This window comes from Gymnoscopelus microlampas (assembly GCF_963454915.1).
Source record: "Gymnoscopelus microlampas genome assembly, chromosome: 21".
Taxonomy (NCBI): domain Eukaryota; kingdom Metazoa; phylum Chordata; class Actinopteri; order Myctophiformes; family Myctophidae; genus Gymnoscopelus; species Gymnoscopelus microlampas.
The window spans coordinates 15,337,562-15,364,428 of NC_139958.1; the positions used below are offsets into that span (position 1 = coordinate 15,337,562).

Below are 26,867 nucleotides of genomic sequence, written 5' to 3' on the forward strand. Positions count from 1 at the left end.
GTAAAGTAAAAAATCCTCAAAAGTGTACTTAATGACGGTACTTGAGTAAATGTACTTAGTTACTTTACACCACTGCTGATAATCACCCTCTAACCCGTTTGTTTTCTCTCTTTTTTCCCCCCAGCCGTGTTGTATAGTTCAGTAGCTGGCAGCCTGCTGTGTCAGGTGGTGTACTCCTTGCTGCTGCTGCCGCTGGCCGTGGTGCAGCCGCTGCTCACTCACCTCCTGGCCCTGCTGGAGCACCTCAACGACTTCAACAGTCTGCTGCCGGACAGACGGGCGCTGGAGGAGGAGGAGCTGCTCGAAGCCCCGGACAGCGCACCATCATCAGGTGGGCGAAAATGTCACTTCAATCCATTAAGACTGGGGGAAAGCATCAGTGTCTTTTTAAGATTTCTTTGGCTATTCAAAAATACAAGCTCATAGCACTGCACCTACGGGCTGGGGCAGCACCTGTCAGCAGGGAGTGTTGGGCAGGAGGAGTAGGACGAAGGCTCTATGTCCTCCCGGTGGGGGCTCCTCACTTGCAGGTGAGCCAGTAGGATACAACAGCAGTGACACCAAACAGAAATGTGTAGGGAGGAAACACTTGCTGGCAACTAAATTGGGGAGGAAAAGGGCTAAAAAGCGCAAAAAAACACAAAAAAAAACAGCAAAAAAGAATCTCTCCCTTAAAATAGCATAACGCAACACAACGCCTGACACGTCTGACAACGTGAGACTGAACTAAACTGTCATCTACTTGCTATTCTGACGTTCAGGGTCTATTATAATTTAGATGGAAAGAAGAAAATAATGTCTGCTTAAAGAATGTTGCACTCGATCCCACATTTCCTTCCAGACCAAAGTGAACACACATCTGGGCAGCTGCAGGAGGAGAACAAGTGGGTGTGGCTTCTGGACCTTGAGCGTTCGGTGGCTCTGGCGGCCGGCCGCTGCCTTGGTGACATGCTGCAGGGCCCGCCCCCCTCACCCCAGGAGAACACCTCCCAATTCTGGCTGTCCAATCTGCTCCTCAGGAATGGTCTGGAAATGGATGGAGATCAACTGGGTAGGACAATTTGACAGAGATCTGGTGGTGCTTTCACACAGTTAAACCTAGCCTTGGATCAAGACTATCATAGATATATTTTCTCGAGTCTGACTTTTACTTTCGTATCTATGATAGTCTTGGTCTCTACCCCCCTAATAGTCAGTGGACATCCGCACGGAAAGCCGTACATGTACACAAAAAAACATATAAAGTGCTGACCCTGTAGCCACGGATGTTAACTCGACATTTGGAAGCTGTGTGCACTGTATTAGTCCGTATTTTTCAATAGATATGTTTTAATTCTGTGTGTGTCGAATTCTGTTGGAAGTTCCCTGTATCCCTCAATGGGTGGTAGTGGCGGGGCGCTTCAGGTGAAAGCCGGTATTACACTCGATGTAAACGGGACGTAAAAGAGAAAATAAAATGGCTTTCAGACACAGACGGAATTAAAACATTCCTTTATTGAAAAATATGGATTAATACAGTGCACAATGATTCCGAATGCCGAGTTAACACCCACGGCTACCGGGTAAGCACCTTATATTTCGCATGTTTGGAGAAATACAGACTTTACGGTTTGAGTTGCTGCGAGGAAGTATACACTGTTCGAGTTGTCATGGCAATACAGCAGTTATGAAACACAGGTCAGATACAGAAAGAGATACAGCTAACAAATAATACTAATAATAAAGATAAAAAGAGTACAGATGTCGATTGTCAATTGATGGCTGATATATCTGAATGCCACTAATTGTAAGATACTTTAAGATGCTAATTTCTTGATAAATCACTGACTTTATGCTGCCCTGTTCTACATGATGTGTCCTGTAGACTATGACATGAAGTGGCTGACTGAAGCAGTGCTGCTGGGCAGCAGTGAGGTCAGGCTGACGGAGCTGAATTTAACAGAGGACACCAGCACGCTGCTGGAACTGGCCCTGGGCTCCTCCAGGGAACCGGCCAGCACCCTGTGGCAGAAGATGATGGACTATGCTTTCAGCAGGGGTACATTGAGTTTTGCGTGCATTGTGTTGAAGAGGAAGTCTAGTATCGTGATGATAATAAATGTTGTATAGTTTTATTTTCGTCTACTTTTCCTGTAAACAAGCTGCATGTTTTGCTTTTACAGCAGACTGGGAGAGTGGAGGCTCTTCAGGTGATCTTCTGTTGGAGACGGTTTGTCGCTGCAGCCTGGCAGCTCTTCTGAAACACACTGGACTGCTGGACGTGGCCTGTTCACAGGACAGGTCAGTGGTCTTAATCTAAATAACACTGGCTGTGAAGCAGTCTGCAGCTAAATGGCCTATATTTATGTGACATGACATAAGTGCACTGATGTGAAAGGATGTACTTTGTGTTTTCTGTTCATTTCATAATTTTGTCAAAGAAAATTAGCCACTTGAACCCTCATTCTGGTTCATAATGAATGCTTGCCTATTGTCGCCGAATGTTTGCTTATTATGACTTGCCCAGAAAAACAAACGCTCGGGTTCATTTGGTTAATGAAATTATAACGTACTGAAATATAATTGATCAAGACCAACAAGGGTATAAAATAAAAGGAATAGCTGTCCACTACTAAGTTGCTTTCCCATTCTGCTTTGTGACAGGTATGAGCCCTGTGAGATGCTGATAAAAGTCTATGAAATGGTCTTTAAAATCAGAAGCACCCTGTTGGCCTACAGAGACAATCTTGGAAACATTGTAGCTGCTGAGACTCTGGCTGCCACCAAACAGGTACAGTTACCACACAGTCTAGGAGAGGAATGGAATCTTACTACAAAGGGAGATTAGTTGCTACTTAAGAGTTTATTATACGGAATCTTAATACAAAGGGAGATTAGTTGCTACTTAAGAGTTTATTATGTCAAAAATTACCTCAGGAAGTAAGGATATGGTAAGAAGCAGCTTAATAACTAGATAGAAACAGGGAGTTACATTTCCAATATATTATTCATCAAAATGAAAACCAGCTTAGGGTGTGTTCGTGCTGTCTGCCTGTTGAAGAAAAAGCACTGATTAGAGCGTATTAACTGCACTTTTTACTGAAAATGAAAGACATCCTCCACCCTCGACAGCGATATGGGAGATATCACAAGATTGTCCAGGATTTCTGTCTGGACAGTCTTGTTTTAAAGCTTACCCTTGCTTCAGGCTATAAGCAAGGGCCATTTTGAAGACCTGTTTCAGAGGCTTGAGCGGCACAATTTATCATTGACTGATCAGCTAATATAAAGCGGTCATTTGTGCATTTTTCTAAAAGTTAACATACATGCCGTAAATAGGTGATCTACAAGCTCACGATGCATCAGGGATGCGACGTGTTGTGAGATTGAGAGAAATCGCAGCAGTCTTTAGACTGCATTAAAAAAAAATTATGTCCTTTCTTCTACTGCAGAGTTTGCAGGCTTCCCAGAGCCCTGGTGAGGACAGGCTGGAGGTCAGCTCCACAGGGGAGCAGGCTGGAACAGGAGATCAGGGTAGAGAGGTGGAGGAGCAGGTCTTCTCTACTTCCATAGCAAAACACAACCAGGAGGAGACACCAGAGGAGGACGCACTGGACAATAGTCGTATGTACCTGTCGGGTAAGCACACATTGGCCCCGATTCATAATGAGGGTCGTAAATATGGTGTAAATGAAGTTCGTAAAGGAGGTCGTATTTCTGGTACTCACTAACGGACGTGCGATTCAAAAGGGGTGTCGTATATGACAGAGACGTGAGTATGACCAGTGCGTATGACCAGGTGTGATGATTACTCTCTGGAAGGCTGCATCCAACAGCATCCAACTTCAACGTCACCGTGCTGAACCGTGCCAAACAGTGTTGCCATGTCCGCTTATTATAAGCGATTTTGGACTTATTTTTCTGTAAAGTTGCTTGTAAATATTGGGAGCTGTGGGATGCGTTTTTTTTTTGGCTTGTTTCTAAAGTGTAGTTAGTTATTTGGGCTTGCTTCACAATTTTTTAATTGTTTTAACCGGTGGTTCTCAAATATTTTCATGTCATGGACCCCCAAGTTAATATGTATGCTAATTTATCCCTATAAGCCCCATCTGAAAATGTTTTGTGCGAGCTGGAGGCAGATTTGTGTTGTTAGAATGTTTAAAAAATCTTCCAAATCTTCCAAATTTTATTACACGATTTTAAAAATAAATAGCAGATCTACAAGCTCACAACGGTTTAATTAAAGTGCTTATAATGGCCAAAGTGCCAGTTGCTTCTTTTGGGCTTGTTTTCCTAGACCTGGTTGCTTATTTCTCTCACAACATCTGGCAACGCTGAAGTTCAACTCTGCCGTCTCTCGTCTGATAACATATGCGGTGTCGCATCACCTTGACAACTTACTGTTCTGTCTGGAAGCGGATCACGTAATAAATGCTCTCATGTGTAATGAGAATAAAGAAGTTTACAAGGTTTAACCCCATTACCAAATAAAAGGCTAATAAAACGTGGAAAGGATATTATAAGCATTTTCTAATGAACATTGCGCACCTTAAATATGATGTTGAAAATAAATCCAGGGCATACAAGTGGAACGCTTCTATCCGATTATGGACCAGAGCTTATTGATTAAATTAGTTCATTTTGGATATCACTGTCCTACGTCGGAATGGGGAATGGTTCTGGACACAGCTTTCATCCACTTTATTTTTCCTCATCAGATGGTAATATTTATTAGGCTGTTGTGTGTGGCGTTCATGTGATCAATATACAGTAGCCTACAGTAGGCTTTACAAATTAATACCGCGACACGGACACTGATGCAGTCAGTCCCTCCGCAGTTTCATTAAGGCATCATAGCCTATTTTCATTATTACGTGACACTTTGGCTGAGATGGCCCGCTGGCAAACACACACCTAATAATTCAGCTGCGACTCATATAGCCTAGAAAATAAATAAAAAGCGGTGGAATCTACATCATGTCTATATTATGCATAGGCTACAAGCAATATATCGTTTGACATTTATTTTTAATGTTTTATATATATGTGTTGACAAATGTTGGGCACATATATATTTTATTTGAGGTTTGCCACTGTTGTAATTGATTTTGACATGAAGAATAAAGCATTCTAAAGACATACGCACATTTCAGCCCTGGTACGCCAGCCTCGGGGCTGACCTGAGAACGTGCGCACCTGACGCACAAAACACAGACCAAAAAATCTTTATGCATCAGGTGGATATGTACGACTTGTCCTAAATGCCGGTACGTACAAAATATGGTCGCAAATCCCTTTATGAATCGGGGCCATTGTCATTCATTTTGTCCTATATTTCAGTGGTGTAGCTCAGTGATTCTGAAACCTTTTTTTTTTTTTTTTCATTGACCCCCAGTTTGATATGCATTAGAGCCCACGGACCCCCATTTGATACAATCTTCATCACTAGGGACCCCAGTCTACACTGTAAAATCCTCGTTGTTTAACTCAGAGAGTGTACACATGAAACCAAATGGACAAGATTTTAATCACTTAAGTCATATACACTTCATTGTTTGCCAACTGTTGCCAATGTACCGTATGTACATAGGGCTGTCACGATTACAAATTTAAGTTGACGATTAATTGTCACTCAAATAATTGTGATTAACGATTTAATTGTGTTTTTGGCATTGAATATTGGAACATATGAATATTTTTTTTTCCTGTTTCGTAATAAAAAATTGCACAGTGCAGATATGACAAATAATTAAATATACAAAGAAATTATTGACATATTTAATATGAGAAATAGCTGATCTACAAGCTTACAACGCGTCACTTTGTGACGCGGTGTAAGCTTGTAGATCAGCTATTTAAAAGAATATCAGCTATTTGAAAGAATATTTGAAAATGTGTGAACATTTTTCAACATGAAAAAATCGATTATGACGATTATGCAAAAATAATTGCGATTATGACGATCATGTAATAATTGTGACAGGCCTAACTGTACTGATTTCACGAAAGAAGCCGTTTCCCTACAGAGGTGCTGGAGTCGTTCATGGCGACCCGGGAGGCCATGCAGCTCCAGCAGAACGTGACGGTGTACGAGTCCTTCGGCACCTCCACCCTCCCCAGCAGCATGGAGAGCCCCGCAGGGAGCCCGGAGAGGGGGGAGTCGGCCCCCGGGCAGCAAGGGGAAACACACGGGGAGGGGTCAGAGGAGGGGGGCACGTCATTCCCTGCTACCTGTCATCAGGTGGTGTCCCGCTGTCTGTTCCTCCTACTGGGGGTCGCGGCGGCCTGGGTGGAGCCCGGCACATGGGACAACCCACAACCCGTGATCATTGGAGACGGGTAAGAGCTGTGTGTGTGTGTGTGTGTGTTTGATCCAGTGAGTGATTTGAAGTCTTTGTTGACAAAAATGCGTAAACATAAACATCTATTTTGTACATACTGTAGCTGTGAAAAGGGTAAAACGCAATAAAGCTTGAGAGCTTATATCCATTGTGGTCCTTTGTGTGTGTGTGTGTGTGTGTGTGTGTGTGTGTGTGTAAACTGTGAGTATTGAGTATGATGTGTGTGTGTATATATATATATATCAGAGGTTTCACTAGGATTTTAAACTGCCAGTCACTGTGTCCGGAATGATTACAATTTTATCTGATATAAATAACATAGTAATAATCATTTTTAAAGCATGAATGACAAGCAGGTGCATAAACGTAGCCAATAACAACAGTTAAAGCATTATATTTGGGACTGAAAACGATTTGAATAGTAGGCTATAGAAAAAAAGGGCATAACTATCTATATTAAGCTACAATTGCGCTGGTTGTGTCCGTGGCTGTGGGCGTAGTGATTTCTCAACATGTTGCATCATTAGTTTCATGCTAACAGATGTCGGGTCTGCCCAAATCTTTCATAAGGTTGATTGATTAATCTGGCCAGCAATGAATCATCGCAGTACTCCTGTGAAACAGAGTGAAAGTGTCTTTGACGGTGACCTTACTGCGTGCGAGAGAGATAGCGACAGAGAGAGAGAGAGAGAAAGAGACACACAGAGAGAGAGAGAGGGGGGCGAGAGAGCAACTGCAGCCGCAGTGATGATAATAAATTACTGTGGGTTTTTTAATCGGTCAGGATGTCCAGAGGGAATTACATTTTTCGGTCTTTGCCATATAAAAACGGTCAAAACTAGCAATTACCGGACTAATGCGACCTCTATACATATACGTATATGTGTGTGTGTGTGTGTGTGTGTGTGTCTGTGTGTGTGTGTGTGTCACACTAACTGATAGTTATAATTAAGTACAGTTATTATTCAGCCAGCTCTTTATGGAGGACTTAAAGTTAACAATAGAGCATGTGTGGCTTCATAAACAGGGTATAGCTCTATATGTCCACTGTTTCTTTTCCACTAACTGTGAGTATCCTTGTCCTTCAGGAAATTATCTGTAGATTCTCCGCTCAGGCCCAAGTCAGAACTCAAGCTTAATATTGATGGTAGAAAACATGTAAGTTACGTATAATAAGCTACAGTATTGTGGCTCCTACTACACTACCGTACCATTGCTAAGTCACTAATGTGCCTTTTGTCTCATTTAGGTCGACCAGACAAAAAGCTCTCCAGGATCTTTTAAGAATAAGATGGGTAAGTAGAAAAAAAATTGTGTTCAAATATATTCCTATACTGAGGAAAAAAGTGAAACGACCAAGGCACCCATCTTGTGGGGAGTATTTTATTAAAACCGATGAGAGAACCACGAAACATAATCATGTTTTACCATAACCCTCTCTCTGCTCTGTGTGGCTGCTCTAGGGTTGCCTTTGTGTTCTCTGCACATCATGAAGGATGCCTGGGAACGCCTGCGCCAGTGCATCAGTCCCACCGCCACCACCATGTCTCCCTGCGGGGCCGACAGCTCGCCCATCCTCTGCCAAGTCTTCCACTTCTTATGTGGGAGCCTGGACCGCCTGCTGTCCCCCTCGCCCCCTTCGTCTCTGCCCGAGAAACAAATGTGTCCCGAGGCCGACCCCAAGGCCATCACCGTAGCCATATCCCAGCAGCAACAGAGAGCAGAGGTAATGGGATTTTCCCCATTTTAATTAAGCTACCAATTAAAGTGTGATAATTCTCTTATGATAATAATTAACCATTAACCATTACCCGCGTCGTACATCCATAGCAAAAATTGCGGATTCTCCAAGCTCACAATGTGACGCGTTGTAGAGCTTGAAGATCTGCTATTTTCGCTTAATGTTTGCCTATTTCCGCCGAATGTTTGCTTATTATGACATGCCCAGAATAGGGATGCTAAGGGACCAACCAATAGCTCATATAGCTCATATTGCTCATTGTGCACTTAGGCTCACAAGTCGGTCTCTAAACACTTCACTCAACTAGAGACTGAGGACAATGAAACAGCACACGTTGCTAAAACTGGATGCACACAATTAGAGAAAAAACAACTGCATTGCAGATGGTGCCTCATATTGGGGCAGTGATATGGTTGGTTTTCAAAGCAGTAGGCGTGTAGGTTTGTTGGCAACCGTTCTCGCCGCTGTTCTAGCAACTACATTCAATTTGGATGTCACCAGACCAGACGCAGCACCGAGTGCCACGCTATGAGCTTGTACTGTAGATCTGCTATTTTTGAATAGCCAAAATGTAAAATAATGCTTTTTTAGTAGGGTTGTCCGATATTGGCTTTTTTACCGATAACCGATATACCGATATTGTCCAACTCTTAATTACCGATACCGATATCAACCGATACCGATATATGCGGGGATTATTGTGATTAGGGTAAGCTCAAATTTCATATCACACACACCATATACAGTAAGAACTCCTGTAACTTATTTATGAAGCAAAAAAAAAAAAAAAAAAAAAAAAAAAAATTTATTTTTTCAAAAACCGATACCGATATTTTCCCGATATCAATTTTTATGCTAATATCGGCCGATAATATCGGGAGGCCGATAAAATCGGACATCCCTATTTTTTAGCTCAAATCTAAAAATGACCCAGATGCGTTCCCGGTCTTAATGGGTTTAATACTATTGGTTCCTCTGTGTTTCTCAGGTGCGGCTGGAGGCTTTGCGTCAGATCTCCTCCTTCCTGTTGGAGATGGAGGAGAAGAGCGGCGGCTCCTCCCTCCATCCACGTTTTCCTGGCCTGTTAGAGTCGGTGCAGCTGCAGTTCCTGTCGGGCTGTTTTAGTCTGGGAGCACCCATCATCGGATGTCCACCTGGAACTAATGATGAGATGCGGCACTACACGGTATCACCACCTTTAAGATCTACTGTGTACATTTTTCAATTAAACAAAAGTTATCTTTGATATTGTCTCTGTCGGACGGATGTCTCTGTCCAAAACCTTTCAGGATTCAAATTCAAAAGTAGCAAAAGTAGCAAAAGTAGCAAAAGTAGCAAAAGTAGCAGATCTAAAAGCTCAAAACGTGTCGCTTCGCACCACGTTTCGAGCTTGTGGATCTGCTACTTTTGATGCTTTTGTGTGACGCTGTAGTATGATGAATTAGGGCATTCATTTACGAAAGAACACCAACAAATATTGAGATAAGAAGTTTCTGTCCGACAGCAATGATATAATCTTTCACTGGCATTTTTTTTCACAATAACCAATCCACACAAAAAGTGTTAAAATAGTTCGGTAACTCGTTTCTCTTTTGCTGTTTGTCCAGTCTGGCACCCAGGCAGCAGCCATGATGACTCAGAGGGATCTCCAGTCTGCAGCTCACACCCTCTTCCAGCAGGTGGTGCATGTCCTCAGACAGAAGGCCCTGCTTGAAAGAGCACCCACAGGTTAGCTGGACAACTACTGTATATCTACGTTTGGATCTATTAACACACACTGGATAATTCATTCTTTCAGTGCGTTTTTACTGTAATGCAGGGCTGCTGCAGCTATCAATTATTACTTTTCGGTTAGTCTAATAATTGAGAAAAAAATGTAATCGATTTTTATAATAGATTAAACAATTTGTTTTATTATTCACATAAGCCCTATTTATCTTAGTTGTACAACGCTGTCATGCAAAAATACTGAAAATAGCCACTTTACAAAATAGCAGATCTATAAGCTGACAACGTGTCTGCTATTTTCTGTTTTTTTTCAACTTTCAGCAATTTTTTGAACTTTTTTTTGCACCTCTACTGCAATGCAACGCTTCCCCCTGGAACAAACCAGTTATTTTGTGTTTTTTGTTGTAATTGTGCTGTTAATGTTATTTCTCTTTCTCTCCCAGGCTCCAGTCAGCATCTCCTCCTAGCCTCAGTGTTTGCTCTGAACTTCCACTACCAGCCCATGGACGTGGTGTTGGTCGTCAAGTGTGGCATCCTGGAGACCCTGTCCATGTTAACTGACAACACGTGTGTACTGATGAACCAGAGCCTGCTGGCTGCCTCCTTGTCCGGGCCCATGCTGCTGAGCGGAGCCGTCAAGTTAGCTTGCTCCCGCCTGCTCCAGATATTGGCCATAGCTGCAAGGTGAATAATTCCAAACATCTGGACTTGAGTTTGAGCTGGACAATATATCGATATTAACCGAGAACGCATCTGTGTCATTTTTAGATTTCTTTGGCTGTATTGAAAAATAGCAGATCTACAAGCTTGTAGATCTGCTATTTTTGAATAGCCAAAGAAATCTTAAATGACACAGATGCGTTCCCGGTCTTCATGGATTAATATGGTTATCATGATATGATAGACTAGATACTGTAGCTGTTGATCTACAAACTCACTTGTGTCGTCGCAATATAATATTATGGCAATAATATCGATATCAAGGTATTTTGTAAAAAAATATTGTGATATTTGATTTTGTCTATATCGCCCAGTCCTAACTTGAGTGTATAGAACTGCTGCTATTATTCAGATTAGTGTATTATAAAATTGATATATAATTGAATTTAAATGAATACAGCTCCTGTGAAGGTGCACTGCCTCTGGATGTATCCCAGGCTTTAATGGAGGTGATGTGTAAGCAACTGCAGACTCTCCTGGACACTTTCCGCCAGCAGGAGGCAGCAGTGAGAAAAACAGTAGAGGAGACAGAGATAGACTCCTGTAGCAACAGATCAAAGCCAGATGGTAAGGCACGTTTAAGATGGCTTCTTTGTTCACAAAAAAAAAACATCTGGACATTTATTTTTCAACTTCAGCCACAATATTTCATTTTATGTGTATAATGTACAGTATATTCTCACAATTTTGAACAGTGAAAAAACCTTGGCCTTCTGACAATCATCTGTTACACCACAAGAATCATTATACACTACGGCATATAAGTGGTTCTCAAAGTGTGGTCCAGGGACCCCCAGGGGACCCTGAGGGGGTTGCAGGGGGTCCCCAGCCAAATTAGATCTACAGTCGCAAAAATCTCGCAGACAAATCTGCTTTTCCCTAATAAAATATATTTTCAGAAGGGGGTCTGCAGTCAAATACATATCAATTTAGGGGTCCTTGACATGAAAATGTTTGAGAACCACTGTTATACTATAAAACAGAGAATGATATTTGGTGGGTCTAATCTGGTTTAAATGTTCTTCCACACAGGAATAGCGATAATGCAGACAAGCAGAGTGGTAGAGTCTCAGCTGGCTGACTTCCTTGTGTTTCTGAGACGTATCCTGTCGCTAAGAGGGAGCAAAAGGGTCCCTGCTTTTATCAAGTGGATTGATCCACTTATGGACATCATCTCCCACAAGTGTCCTTTGGGTAAAACAATACAGAATGCCTGATATCTTCCACAATGTGCCGTTCACAATGTTTCGATGCAATAATAATTATTACTGGCCCTTGTTTACAGGTTCTCCACATTTCCGGAACCTTCGAACCAAACTTCTGTCCTTTCACATTCTAGAAGGACTTTTACCTGCATGTTCTGAGCCCGTTCAAATTCAACAGGTACAATGGACTGTTTAAATATGACGTCATTCATCTTGTGTGGTCATCTTGTGTGTTCAGTCAGTTGTTATGCTACACAGTAAAATCCTCATGTTATACAAATGTAACTAATGGACCCTTTTGTTACACTATTTGTATGCTCTCAGAGTTACAAATGGACAATTTAACACTGAGGATGTAGAAAGAACTGCTTGTTGACGATCGTTGAAGGAACATTTTCCAAAAGTCTCATGGGTTAATTCATTAATGTTGTACAGGTGAATGATACAAAAAATGCAAAGAAAAGCAGGATGTGATGAAGGGTTACTATACAAAAACGTTACTGTACATTTCATTCATTAGTTATGGATTGCATTTAAATGAACACATTTCCTTTTGTGTGTCGGTGTAGATCGTTGAGCAGCTGTTTAGACTACTCTCTGTCACCATGTGGGAGGAACCGTTAGCTCAAAAGAACCAGGAGGAGATGTCTGAAACCACAACTAGGGTAATATTTTCAATCTATAACATTTTTTGGTACATTTTCTTGACATTGTGAATATTATTGTATAATGTCTAATGTCTTGTTTTCTAGGATTCCGGCAGCGATGATGAATGTATTCCTATTGGAAATTTTTCTTTTGACCCTTATAAGCTGATCTGCTGTTCATTGGAAAATGGGAACATTGTTTCCCACGGCTCAGGAGGGAAAGGCTACAGTCTGGCCACGACCTCCATCTCCTCTGGTTGCTTTATATGGAAGGTAAGGATTTTTTTCAATCATATTTACAGTATAGACATTTATCTTTTTAATGCTTATTACGTATATCCCTCAATGGTGGTCTACCGCTAAAGGGACAATACTAGCGCTATCCAGGAACTATTTGTGTGAAAGCACAAATACAAAGCTGTGTCTCTCTATAGCCAGAAGCCAATCAAAAAGCCAGGGAGATTGCAGGTAGACGGGGCTTTACAGTTTATAGGAGGTGGCTGTCAGTTATTGGAGGACTCGACTCCTCCAATACCTGATGAGTGGTGTAATGGAGTGTTGAAGCAGAGTGTTGTAGGAGGAGGTGATATGTGACTGGACAGGGCTCCCTGGAGATGAATGAACCTGAGTTGAGGGAGCCAATTGAGAGACAGCAAAGGGAAAGACAGCGAAGAGAGACAATAACCCAATTATGTCATGTTTGTCATGTCATGAATAAATGCACAACATATACAGTAACAGCTTTAATAAGAAAAGAAGTTACTTAACCCATTAAGATCTGAGGCCGATTCTACAAATGCTTTCTAAATCAGTAGTTCTCAGTAGTGTTTCTAAGTCTTTTTTATCTGTCTGCCAACTTGTCCTTATCTCCTCAGTTTAACATCACCAAGGAGAACAAAGGCAACGAGGGCACATGCGTTGGCGTCTCTCGCTGGCCCATCGGGGACTACAACCTTTACACCACCACTGACATGTGGCTGTACCGCGCTTACAGTGGCAGCTTGTATCACGGAGGGGAGAAGCCTCGCACCCTGCCCCCCTTCACTCAGGGCGACACCATCACCTGCATCCTGGACATGGAAGCCCACACCATCTCATTCTCGAAGAACAACAAGGTACCAGTGTTCATTTTGACCGCATATTTAGATTTTAGTTCTAGTCGTGGTCTTTTGAATGAAATTCAATTTAGTTTTAGTCATATTTTAGTCATCTGAAAAGTTCAAATGTTAGTCTAGTTTTAATTGACTAAATCTACAGTTGATTTAGTTGACTAAAATGTATTTTGGCAGGCCGTGACGGTGTTGTAATGCCTGATTTATACTTAGCTACATGCCGAAAATAGCAGATCTACAAGCTCACAACACTTTCGTCTAGTTTTTATTTGTTGACGAAATTGTCAATAAGATTAAGTCATAATTTTGTTTTTATTTAGTCTTCGTCCATAGAAAAAGGTAGCCGACGAACCTTTTTCGTCATAGTTTTAGTTGACAAAATGAACACTGCAAGGTTATCTCCTGAACGGTACAGTTATAGTTGGGTCATTTATGGCACTTCCGTGACCGTGGAGAGCGAAGGTCCGTTTCTCAATGGATTTGTCATCTAGGAGGGTTATTAAACAAATTTAGCCGGGGTGTCTTTTTTAAAACGGCGGGGAAAATTTGTGGGAGACCAAAATCCAAAATGGCTGCCGTGAAAATGAACTTTTTAATGGTTTGACCTACAATGATGCACAATACATGGTTTCAGAGCTTATTTTGGTCAAGGAATACATATATGGTGTTTATATAATGATTTGACCTATTGTCGACCTTCAAATGCAAGATGGCTGCCAATTATGAGCTCCAAAAGGGAGTTTTTTTCAAAATCGTCACAGAGCCTTCATATTAGGCTCAAATGAAAGCTCTGCTCATGATGAGTTGAATAATATACAGTATAAGTACACAGAAGTAATCTCTGAGGTCTGAAGTCAATGTTTGTGTGTAAACAGCAGTTGCTGATTTGCGGTTTCCCATTAAATAGGGTAGGCTACTGAGAATATGGTGTCCAGTTCATCCCATCACATTTTCATAATGAACCAAAAAGTAATTGTGCAGTATAGCCGAACATAAAATAGTATTCTGTATGCAAAGCTAGAAAGGTTAGTTGCTTGAGGTGAATTTAAAGGTCAACTCATTTGTCACCCTTATTTTGTATTATTGATCCCAGTGTTTCCTGTCTAGTTACTTTTACCTGCCTTAACCAGCCTTGTCATTTTGTCAGTGTTTCCACCTGTGTCCTCCTAGTTCCCCAGCATATCCCAGTGTTGATTGTCTGTTGAGTTTGCCTGTGTCCTGTTAATCCCTGTCTATTTAAGCCCTGTGTTTGCATTGTGTTCTTGTGGTCTGTAGACCTTTGTCATGTGAGGTTTTTAGTCGTTGTTCTTTGTACTCAAGAATCTTGGACAAGTGATTTTGGATAAGAACCTCTCTCCAGAGCAGTATGCACCCCACGCCCCGTCTGTAGTTCTTTCCTCGTAGTGCTTGGTATACCAACCCCTCCACTACTACCCCTGCTGTAACCAGAGTGTCTGCAATTCCAGAGCCCTTGAATCGCTTGTAGATGGCATAGATGTAGGACATCAGCTGGTGGAAAGGTACGAGGATTGGGAGGATGTCCTTCATTCCAACATTTCTGGATTCTCCGCCTTGAGCTCAGTGAGCGTCTTGTAGGTGGGCAGGTCACCAACAAGAAAGGAGAATGGAATATTCTTCTGCCGCATGGCCTCCACATGTTTCAACATTATGTCATTCACCACTGACTTGCTTGAAGGTTAATTGTATGTTGTGTGGTAATAAGGCTTGCTCTTGTTGGGTGGTGGATGACAGCAGGACTGGGCACCACTGTATCCTGGAACTCGCTGCTCTTCGGGTGGTGGTCTTGTACCATGATTGTCTACACGAGACAGTGCATCACAGAGCGAGCACGCTGCGGAGCTCTGCTATCAACCTGGGAGTAAATGTCCATGGCATGACAAGGAGTAAAGATATGGTAGACACTCTGCACAAGAGCGGTGTCTGCATCAGCTATGGAGATACACTGCTCCTCTATGACCATTGGGCTCTGATGGATGTGGAGTCATCAGCAACCTGCCCACATGAGATCGCAGACAGCAAGCCAGCTATCGTGATCATCGACAATGACGACTTCAAGATTGACACTATGACAGGTGACTCTACAGGAGTCCATCGAACAAATGTCATGTACATGCAGCCAGAGAGCAATGAAAAGAAACCAGGCGAAGAGACTGCTGAAACGCTCACCAAGAAGAATGAAATCTCTGCACAGCTAAAGCAGAAGTGTGCAGAACTGACAAAGGTTTGCCAGTACAGATGCCCCCCTGGTAGCAAGAGTGAGTCACCTGCTTGTCCCAGGGTAGATCCACCAGTGGATGGGTCAGCTCCGCAGCGTGCTCGCTCTGTAATACATGCACTGTCTCGTGTAGGCAATCATGGCACAAGACCACCACCTGAAGATCAGCGAGTTCCAGGATACAGTGGTGCCCAGTCCTGCTGTCATCCACCACCCAACAAGAGCAAGCCTAATTACCACACAACCTACAATGAACCTCCAAGCAAGTCAGTGGTGAATGACATAATGGTGAAACATGTGGAGGCCATGCAGCAGAAGAATATTCCATTCTCCTTTCTTGTTGGTGACCTGCCCACCTACAGTATAAGACGCTCAACTCAGCTCAAGGCGGAGAATCCAGAAATGTTCAAGGACATCCTCCCAATCCTCGTAACTTTCCACCAGCTGATGTCCTACATCTATGCCATCTACAAGCGATTCAAGGGATCTGGAATGGCAGACGCTCTAATGTCCAAGATGCTTGAGCACAAAGAACAACAACTAAAAACCTCACCTCACAGGACTACAGACCAACAAGACCACAGTGCAAACACAGGGGTTAAATAGACAGGGATTAACAGGACACAGGTGAACTCAACAGACAATCAACACAGGGATAGGCTGGGGGAGTAAGAGAACACAGGTGGAAACACTGACAAAATCACAAGACTGGTTAGACAAGGCAGGTAACAGTAACTAGGCAGACAGGAAACAGGGAGCAATACCACAAAATAAGGGTGACAAATGAGTTGACCTTTAAATCAACTCAAGCAACTAACCTTTCTAGCTTTGCACACATAATACTATTTTATGTTAGGCTATACTGCACAATTACTTTTTGGTTCATTATGAAAATGTGATGGGATGAACTGGACACCATATTCTCAGTAGCCTACCCTATTTAATGGGAAACCGCAAATCAGCAACTGCTGTTTACACACAAACATTGACTTTATTGACCTCAGAGATTACTTCTGTGTACTTATACAGTATATTATTCAACTCATCATGAGCAGAGCTTATATTTGAGCCTAATATGAAGGCTCTGTGACGATTTTGAAAAAAACTCCCTTTTGGAGCTCATAATTGGCAGCCATCTTGCATTTGAAGGTCGACAACAGGTCAAATCATTATATAAACACCATATATGTATTCCTTGACCAAAATAAGCTCTGAAACCATGTATTGTGCATCATTGTAGTCAAACCATTAAAAAGTTCATTTTCACGGCAGCCATTTTGGATTTTGGTCTCCCACAAATTTTCCCCGCCGTTTTAAAAAAGACACCCCGGCTAAATTTGTTTAATAACCCTCCTAGATGACAAATCCATTGAGAAACGGACCTTCGCTCTCCGCGGTCACGGAAGTGCCATAAATGACCCAACTATTAGTCCAACATGCTGGTGTTCTCTGTCTAATTGTATTTTTCTATAGGAGCCAAAGTTAGCATTTGAAAACGTGTCCGCCACAGAGCTGTTCCCCTGTGTGTTGTTCTACAGCAGTAATCCAGGAGAAAAGGTACTTAACTGAACGATTTATCCTTCTGATCATACACTTAACATTATTTATCACGGCTAATCTGATGTTATGAAAAGTTCATGCAAATCATTCACAATCACACAAATCCACACATCATGTCTTTAACACATGTAATCTGTGTCATGCACAACACATACACAGTCAAATTGGATGTGTTTATATCCAATTCATTCTTGTTTAAATTGCCGCTCTTGCACACACACAGGTGGAGATATCTGATCTTCAGATGCGGGTCATGCCCTGTGACCTGCTGCCCGGGGAGCCCCTGTGTAGCCCGCGGACCACGGCGCTGCTGGAGGCCACGGTGCAGCTCCTCCACAAGCTGCACCAGTGTGACCAGTGGAGCCCGCACATCAACCAGCACATCCAGAGCCGCCTGGACCTCATCGGTCCGCACATTATTAAAGATGGGAGCTTAGGGAACCTCAAGTCAGGTGATTCAATATGTTCCATACAAGTAAAATAATACTGACTGTAAAACTAAGGGTAAGGGAGTAAGGGCATGTGTGTGTGTGTGTGTGTGTGTGTGTGTGTGTGTGTGTGTGTGTGTGTGTGTGTGTGTGTGTGTGTGTGTGTGTGTGTGTGTGTGTGTGTGTGTGTGTGTGTGTGTGTGTGTGTGTGTGTGTGTGTGTGTTGGGGGTGGGGGAACAGAAGGTTCAATACAGTACAGTATTGGTTCTCAAAGTGGGGTCCAGGGACCCCCAGGGAGGGGTCCTTGAGGGAGTTCCAGGGGGTCCCATATAAATGATGGATAGTTAGGAATCAAATGGACCCTTATGGGTCTGTAACTCTGAGAGTGTACAAATGGAACTAGGGTCCATTTGGTTCCATTTGTACACTCTCTAAATTAACATTGATTTTACCATATAGATTGGGGTCCTAGAGAAAGAAATGCTATTAAATGGGGGTCCGTAGCCTAATGCATGTCAAACTGGGGGTCCTTGAAATTAAGATGGTTGAGAATCACTGCTAGAGCTGTAAAAATCTTCTCTTATGGGGGTCCCTGGCATATATTTTCAAATGGGGGTCCACGGGCTAATAAGAGTCAAGTTGGGGGTCCTTGACATGAAAAAGTTTGAGAACCACTGCAGTACAGAACTGGCTTTCAACTGACCTGGGGTCCTTGGCTAAATGATGGATAGTTAAGAACCAAATGGACCCTCAAGGGTCTGTAACCGGAGTGTTTAAAAATGTGTCTGTATGTGTGTATACAAACCTGTGTACGTTTTGAGATATCAAACCGAGGGTCTTTGAAAGTAGAAAGGTTTTTAGAGTCACTGCAGTACAGTGTGTAGTATTGTATTCTTTGCTCACTCACGTTCTTTCTATTGAAGGCTCCAGCCCGCGATTCCATGAAGAGAAGGACAAACATAAAGATCAGGCTCGTAGCGCCACTGAGAGCTTCATGGCTGGTTCTTTGGGCTTGTCAGAGGCCCAGCTGGCAGACCTATGCTTTGAGGTGTGGCCTGTGCTGGCCGTGATCGGCGGGGTAGACAGTGGACTCCGGGCCGGTGGCCTGTGCGTCCACAAACCCACCGGGCGCAAGGCCACCCTGCTGGGAGTGATGAAGGAGGGAAGCTCTTTGGCCAAACTCCAGTGGGAAGAGGCTGACCTCTCCTTCAGGTACTAAACGTTCATGAATCAGCAGCACCCGATTTGTTGTTCCGATTCTATTGATTTTCTAAAAGGACGCCTGAATGTCTGAATGTATGTAGAAAGGAAAAGAGCAGTTAAAAAAGGGCTTTTCAATGGATGTGAATGCCAGTTCCTCCCAATGCCATCTTTTATTATTTACTTTGGTCTGAACATTAAATGTTCAGACTCCAAATTTCAAGTAATGTACAGTAACTGTGTAAACAGCTCCTTAATGTGCAAATATATGAAGAGATTAATCTAAGAATGTATGAAGAGATATTTAACTGTCAAAGTCCTTCTCAAGCAGTTTTTATCAAGAAAAATATAATAAACTTTGAATAAGAATTGTTTTATGTTTATATATGATATCTATGAATGGACATGTGCCATGTATTGATGCTGGTACTGTAAGTCTTAAATCCATTTTGGTTCATTCATTTAATTTTGAAAGCCTTATTGACGACACATGCATCTATACCCTTTTTTATTTTTCACAAATTTGTCTTTTCTGTTTTCATTTTAAACTTAACATTTTATTTCTGTTAACCCCTCTGATCTTCACCTAGCTTCTTTTCTTCCTTTTTCTCCCATTCTTTTTTTTCTCATTTCATTCTCCAATCCATTGACGCTCTTTCTCCTTCCTGGCACTGCCATGCTGTCTGCTGTGTCTGTGGGTTGTGTTCTTTGCCCTCCTTCACTAACCAAGCTTCCTGAATTCTTGGTCACCCAGTGACACGCTCATCACTTCACTGGAGCCATGCGAGTCGCTGCACTTTGACATCACACGACTCCGAGGCATCAAACCATCGGTGTTGTTGGATCTGGTCTGTCTGACGGGGCTCCTGGAGGAGCCTGAGGGACAAGGGCCTCAAAGCCAATGTCAGTCCTCGGAGAAGAGCTGCTCGGACGAGGAGAACGTCCTCCGCAGTGAGTTAGAGCGGAATCTGGATGAGGACATTGCCCGTGTCATGTCGGATGAATCGCTGATGGGCGATGATGAGAGGCAAGAACTCAAGGAGAAGGTCGAAAGAGAAACTTTACTATTGAGCTCTTTACCCAAAGCGGCCACGAAGGTCTGCGACCAACAGGAGATCACTTCCACTTTACTTTCCCAAACAACCCAGACCCAACAAACTCCTCAAACCCCCAAAGCAGAGGCCTTTGCCCTCGAGTTGAGAGGAATCAGAGTGTCCTACCTACTCCTCGGGGCTTTGAAATCTCTGGCTGTCATTCTCAGCAGCGGGAAGTTCACGGACGTGCTCCAAGTGCCCAAAAACGACTCTCCCACAAGCCCTTTTCCCAGCCCCAACCTCAACCAGGCCGCAGCAGTCTGCACAGCGGGGGATGACGGCGCTGAACTGAGGTCAGTGCTGCAGTACGTGGTGCGGAGCATGGTGAAGTGGGCGGTCAGGCCGTGTCCCATCAAACAGAGCGTGGCTCTGGCCGACCTGGAACGGGCCCAGGTCATGATCTACAAAGGAGCTCTCAGTAAGCTGCATGAAAACAAAAGACCCAAAGAACGCAAAGGTAGATGGATTTTGGATTTTTCATCTTGATTCTGATTGTTGTTTTGTTAACCACTCTCACCCTGGCATTCCCTATACGCAAAGATAATAATAAATACATTAACCCATTTAGACCGGGAAAGCATCTTGTGTCATTTTAGATTTCTTAGGCTATTCGCTAAGAGCTTGTAGATCTGGAACGTTTGTGTTTTAAAGCGAACATTTTTAACTCCGATCTGTGCTTCTGGGGGTCCCTGGAACAACATATTTTGAGATGGTGGGAACGCGGCCAAATACATCTGATTTTGGGGGTCCTTGACATGGAAAAGTTGGAGCACCACTGATATACTGTAGCAACATACTGTTAGGATTTAGAAACACATTTTAGACATGTATTTGGCCGCGGACCCCCATCTCAAAATGTTTTGTTCCAGGGACCCCCAGAAGCAAAGATTTGAGTTGCAAATGTTCACTTTGAAAATATATAAGATTTTCACAAATTTTCACGATTTTTCGAAAATTGCAGATCCACAGTGCTATGAGCTTGTAGATCTGCTATTTTTGAATAGCCAAAGAAATCTAAAAATCACACCCAGTGTGAAGTGAGCGGTGCTATTTAAAAACAACAGTGGTCATCACAGTGATGGAAGCTCAGTGAGTGGTGATATTTATGAGTTATTAATTTCGTCATGCGTCTCGCTAGCCAATCACAGTACTGAGCAAAGGGTCTGAATACCAATCAGCCAATCACAGTACAGCGAAAGACACATTTTCACGACGGAAAGAAAAACTTTCGCTACGGATGGGTCCCAAACCCACTTATAAGAGCGGCTACACCGCTCAAAAATGACACATATGCGTTCCCGTTCTTAATGGGTTAAAAGAGCAAGAAAGTTCAAGAAATTAAAAATGTTACTGTATGAGTTACTGTACATGAACAATTATGAAAATTGGTTAGTTAAATGTCGGTATTCATATCCTACTTCCTAGTACTATGCCGTTTTCTTTTTTTATTGTGATCTTTCACCGTTGATCTCTTCTCCTACCTCGTCGCTACAGACCCGGGCCACCACTCATCTTCTCAGCCAGTCTCCAAGTCCTCCAGCTCTGTGTCCCTCTACAGCACAGGCTCGGAGGGTACTGCCATCTTCGGCCAATCAGACGGAGCCTCCGCCTCGTCATCGTCTAACGACCTCGCCGCCTCCCTGCTGACGGGACTGCAGACGGACGGCCTTGAGAACTTTAACCCTTTCCTTCCCATCACTCTCCTACAGTAAGTAGAGACCACTGCCCGATTCACAGACGCTTACGTTCTTAGTTATTATTCTGACTTTTTTTGATTAATCGAATAATCGAGAAGCATATTTTTCGTTTTTTATTTATTTTTATAGATCAACAAATCGATGTGAAACGTTTTGAAATCATGTCACTTTTTAAAAATAATCAATTAAGGGAGTAGTAGAAAATAAGTAACACAAAAATTGGGTGAACTACTCCTTTAAATTCATTAGTTGGATTAACTGTTGCACCCCTACTCTTGAGTGGCTACAGATTTGGCTCTGTATGAACGAGAGTTAAAACGTTAACTGGAAATTCAGAAATGTTCTCGAGATGTTCTTAGGATCAGTCAGATACAACCATAGTTCTAGACTATGGTGTTGTTACTGATTGCAACAGATCTCTGTCTGTCAGTAGCAGCAGTTCACCTGAGGCCCAGCGGATGGGTGAGTTAGGGCGTGTGGGCGTGTGAAAGATTCAGACTGTGCTTTGTTTAACCCAGCATCCAGCTCGATCTGCCCATGCCTTGTTTGTGAGCTAACCAACTGATCCCTGTGCCAACCAGAGGAAACATGTAGGCCTTCACGCAAAACATTACAGTTCAGCACAACAAAAGGGGAGTGCGGTGTTGTGCGTCAAAGTGTTCATTAAAGCCTATTTATGCTCTGGCAACAAAGTATCGTTATATATCTGATATCAAAGCAGATACTTTCTGCCATTGTGATGATGCTACTTCACAACTCTGCTACTTGTTTTTATGAATGAAGACATTTGGCTGCCATGTTTGTGGAAGGTAAACAAACCTCAGCTGGGCTTGATGTCTGGTTGCTATATTGTAACAAAGCCACTGAACCGCAAATCTTTGGTCGGCCAACACTTTGTAGCAGACACCCAAAATATAAATCAGGCTTTAGCCATGGCTGAGTAGGACTAATTGTCCTCCCTCACTTGGAGAATGTTTGAACTAGTTTTTGTATCTTCCACCCTCGCTCCAAAGAACAGAACCGTATTTGCACCTCGGCTTGAGAGAGGGTTCAGTCAATATTGGCAAAAATATCTGCAGTACAATTTAGGGTTGTCACGATACCAGAACTTTAAACTTTTATACAATACTAGCTTGAAGAAAATGTACTCAATACCTTTTTCAATACCACGTCAAAAATAAAAAAAAGTGCTAGGCAAAATTTGGTGGTATAAAATTGCATGCATTTATACAATTCAAATAATAATTGTTCTGTTGAGGACCAGTTGATTTTCTTCCCTGCTGTTTCATCTGTGCAGCCTTGGGTTGAAAATCGAATTGTAAATATTTTTCTTTTAAAAAATCCTTTCGATACTATTGAGATAAATGGAATTAAAGCGTTTTAAACACGTGACGTGACATCGAAAAAGTACCAAAGTATGGATACTTTTGACAATCCTAGTACACTTTACTTTTTTTGAACAAGGGGAAACGTGGTTTGTTCATTCTTGTGACGCATGTGTTGAAAGTCGACCTGGAGCACACACGTTATACTATAGTTGAACTTTTCAAATATGACTGCCGTCAGCTTCCGTTAGCACAATATATTGTTGTTATTGGTATGTGTCTTGGCTCCCTCCAGGCAGATGGTGCTAGTTCGGTTCCCTTCGCTTGCCGGCTTGGTAAACACTTCCCCCATGCACCACCCTTGCTTCAGCCTGGCCAGCTCTGCTTCCTGTGAGGCCTTCACAGAGCAGCAGACCAGCTTCCTGGAGCCTGGCCCTAGCAGCACACTGGCCAGAAGCAGCCTGGGTAAGGACAAGTCACAGACTCTACTGCAGTGGTTCTCAAACTTCTTCATATTCTACCGGAACCGTTGCCTACCGGTCATCAAATTATTGGCTTAGGAATGCGACCATTTTTTTTTTAATCCATGAATTCAAGTCCATAGAAAAGTGGACGTGCTGACCAATTATATGAAGATAATGTGAATTATATGAAGAAAATGGGTGAAGTTCTCCTTTAAGTGGTTAAAGTTTAGCTATCGGCTTGCTGATATCCAGGGGGTCAATGCAAAGGGACTGATGGTCAGTTTGGTTTTAAATACTATCAACTATATACTTGTACTAGGTATAATTTTTCTAAGGATTTCAAATCCAGTCCCGCAGCTCAGTAAAAATAATACATGAACAATTGCTCAATGGTACAGTAACAGTCTGTTGTGGGTGTTGCATGGTCTGATTAATGTCCAGTTACTTTTTTGCTGTGAGTTGGTGCCGAAATAAAGCATGTTAATGTGCTCTACCAGTGAACAGATGATGTAGAACAACTGCATGCACTGCACTCACAGTTTGTACCCGCCACTTGCTTGAATGGCAACAGTGTTAGTGTTGTTCTTAATTAATTACAAATGATTCATAAAGGGTTAATTCAACTGTGCTTGATGTGAAGTAACTCTTCATTTACTGTAGGTATTAAAAATATATAACAAAATATTTGACGACATTGGAAGGAGTTGATGACTATGTTGTCCTCGGAAATCTGCCGATGGAACTATAAGGGAACTGTTAAATGATGGATGTGTGGGATTGTTTTTGTTTTGTGTTTTTCTATTCCTTTTCCATCTTCTCGACCACTAGAACGGGCTCAGATGTTTGTCGCCAGTCGGCTGCTAGAAATGGGCTTCTCTATGAGACACATCTACAGGGCCATGGAGGCAGCAGGTACTGCCGTCTACCATCAGTGCTTTTAAAGCTGCATTTCTGTAACATTTGTGTTTTTTTTAATAAATTATCTATTTTAACCACTTGAACTCCAGCATCCCTGTTCTGGGGGCGGGGGGGGGGGGGGGGGGGGGCATCGCAAAGTGACATGTTGCGAGCTTGTAGATCTGCAATTTTTGCCAAAGAGATTTGGTGTAGCCAGTCCAAGTACAGAGCCAACTCGGGTCCAATTTACTAAGTCTATTCTTAGTTAAACGGACCTGAGTTGCAACCGTACTTGGTAACACTGGTTCACTCTACACCAAATGTCTTCGCCCCCCAAATACCAAATCTACAAGCTCACTATGTGTCACATTGCAACATGTTGTGAGCTTGTAGATCTGCTATTTTTGGCTTTACCCCTAGAATAGGGGTTCAAGTGGTCAACCCATTAAGACCGGGAACGCATCTGTGTCATTTTAGATTTCTTTGGCTATTTTTGAAAAATCGTGACAATTTGTGCAAATCTTTGAATATATATATATTTTTAAGCGAACATTTGTAACTCAAATCTTTGCTTCTGGGGGTCCCTGGAACAAAACATTTTTTACAAATGTTCGCTTTAAAAATATTTATATTCAAAAATGTGCACACATTTTCACGATTTATTTTTGAATAGCCAAAGAAATGTAAAAGGACAGAGATGCGGATTGAATGGGTTAAAACTCTTGACACGTCACATCTCCTGTGGACTTTCCCCAGAGGTAGAGGGTGAGGTGGACTCTCGAGCCATCGAGCCGCTGGCCAGCTGGATGCTGGAACACCCGCTGACCGAGGAGGGTCGCCAACCGGCCGGTGTGTCCCAGAGATTGAACAGTGCTCCTGATGACAGCCCTTCTCCTGACGGCCCAGAGACAGTGCAGTGCCCAGAGGCCCCCACCAGTGAACCCACTGAAAGGTCAGCCATTCACCATGGACAATGCCGTTTTGATGGTATGCTGTGTGTCCCCACATTGAGAACCACTTTTGTAGGAGGTACCAGAGGTAACATGTGCCATCTTGTTTTGCAGCATGTTGCCTGGGTTTGAATTGGTTGAGAGGGAGAACTTCCTTGATGTCCACCTGACCAGGAACAGACCACCTCCAGCACGACGCCGACGCTCTGGCCTGGGTCAGAGGACCCCCTTCAGGAGGGCAGGTGAAAGTACAGCCTAGAGCAGGGGTCTTCAATGTTTTTCAGGCCAAGGACCCCCTTAGCTGAGAGCGAGATGAAGCAGGGACCCCCTCTATATTGTATAAAATTGTGTTTCAGATTAAACTTTTTTTTTTTGTATTGTCTGCTCTTTCCCCCCTCTACATCTCTAGCTCTTTGCTAAAAATAGCAGACCTACAAGCTAACAATGCCTCGCAGCGCGAGGCGTTGTGAGCTTGTAGATCGGCTATTTTTGGCTAAAGTTCTCCTCAGAAAAGGGTTAAGGCTAAGGTTCAAGTGGTTAATGTAAAAAGTCTTCAAGATTTGGCGGCCCCCTGTAGTAACTCTGAGGACCCCCTAGGGGTCCCGAACCCCCTGTTGAAGACCTCTGGCCTAGAGGCAGAATGGAAGTGTACACACTCAATCAGGGTTTTTTTCTCCTTTTTTTTCTTACAGGATTTTTTTTTACACTATATATAGTGTAAAAAAAAGCTATCCCCCAAAATGTTTGTATTTGGTAATCTGTCATTGTGCTTTAGAGTAATCAACCTCCCATACATATATGTTTGTTGCTGTGTAAAGACAAAACCTAGATGGTTCCTAGTAAGTTCCAATAAACTGGAACGTCTGTCTGGGGATTTTATAGAGCGTGTAACTAAATAATAACTACATTGGGTCCATTGAAACGCTTAAAGCAGGCTATTTTTTTCCATTTTATGAAAAGCAAACCGTTTCTGCCTGACAGCAACGATTGTGCTCTTCTTTTTCGCTTCAGAATTGCCGTCCCCGTCACCCAACCCTCTCCCACAGCTGTACCATCCAGACATCGGGGTTTCTGATTGGCCAGAGCAGCTGGAGTTCCACCCCTACTCCGTAGAGGAGGAGTCAGAACTGGGGTACATGGACGACTTTGATGACGCGTACCACGAAGAACCCTACGAGGAACTGCTCACGCCAGCCTTCTTCAGCTTGGAGAGAGAGACGCTCCAGATGGTGGAGGTGATGTACAGTGACACACTAAAAAGCTGCTATATCCGTTAGGGCTGGACAGTATTGTCGCTGTTCGACAGAAACCTCTTATCTCCTTTTCTTTTTTTTCTGTGGAAGAATGCCCGCTAGTTCGTCATACTATAGTGTCACACAAAAGTTGCAAAAGTAGCTGTTCTACAAGCTCAAAACGCATCGCATCACAACATGTTTGGAGGTTTTAGATCTGCTATTCTTGCTATTTTTGAATTTGAATCCAGAAAAGTAACAGTTCAATTCAATTCAATTTTATTAAAGTGTCAAATCACAACAAGTTGTC

General features: G+C 42.8%; 1 protein-coding gene across 3 annotated transcripts in view; it reads left to right on the top strand.

Moving 5' to 3' along the window:
- The window catches only part of LOC311037148 (putative E3 ubiquitin-protein ligase HERC1), a 79,127-nt gene that overhangs the window by 18,527 nt on the left and 33,733 nt on the right, over positions 1-26,867 (top strand). The window contains exons 19-47 of one of the 3 annotated variants that reach the window (XM_084046248.1): positions 125-331; positions 842-1,051; positions 1,865-2,038; positions 2,163-2,280; positions 2,644-2,770; positions 3,432-3,618; positions 6,006-6,318; positions 7,409-7,478; positions 7,570-7,615; positions 7,784-8,046; positions 9,050-9,247; positions 9,669-9,789; positions 10,233-10,473; positions 10,910-11,076; positions 11,542-11,703; positions 11,795-11,892; positions 12,284-12,379; positions 12,467-12,634; positions 13,237-13,476; positions 17,183-17,266; positions 17,493-17,721; positions 18,622-18,910; positions 19,629-20,449; positions 21,487-21,700; positions 23,310-23,479; positions 24,307-24,390; positions 25,132-25,327; positions 25,440-25,567; positions 26,337-26,560. In XM_084046248.1, the coding sequence (XP_083902374.1) occupies positions 125-331; positions 842-1,051; positions 1,865-2,038; positions 2,163-2,280; positions 2,644-2,770; positions 3,432-3,618; positions 6,006-6,318; positions 7,409-7,478; positions 7,570-7,615; positions 7,784-8,046; positions 9,050-9,247; positions 9,669-9,789; positions 10,233-10,473; positions 10,910-11,076; positions 11,542-11,703; positions 11,795-11,892; positions 12,284-12,379; positions 12,467-12,634; positions 13,237-13,476; positions 17,183-17,266; positions 17,493-17,721; positions 18,622-18,910; positions 19,629-20,449; positions 21,487-21,700; positions 23,310-23,479; positions 24,307-24,390; positions 25,132-25,327; positions 25,440-25,567; positions 26,337-26,560 (5,645 nt within the window). The remainder of the gene's footprint in view (positions 1-124; positions 332-841; positions 1,052-1,864; positions 2,039-2,162; positions 2,281-2,643; positions 2,771-3,431; positions 3,619-6,005; positions 6,319-7,408; positions 7,479-7,569; positions 7,616-7,783; positions 8,047-9,049; positions 9,248-9,668; positions 9,790-10,232; positions 10,474-10,909; positions 11,077-11,541; positions 11,704-11,794; positions 11,893-12,283; positions 12,380-12,466; positions 12,635-13,236; positions 13,477-17,182; positions 17,267-17,492; positions 17,722-18,621; positions 18,911-19,628; positions 20,450-21,486; positions 21,701-23,309; positions 23,480-24,306; positions 24,391-25,131; positions 25,328-25,439; positions 25,568-26,336; positions 26,561-26,867) is intronic. The other 2 variants (XM_084046250.1, XM_084046249.1) reach the window with 2 other exon arrangements.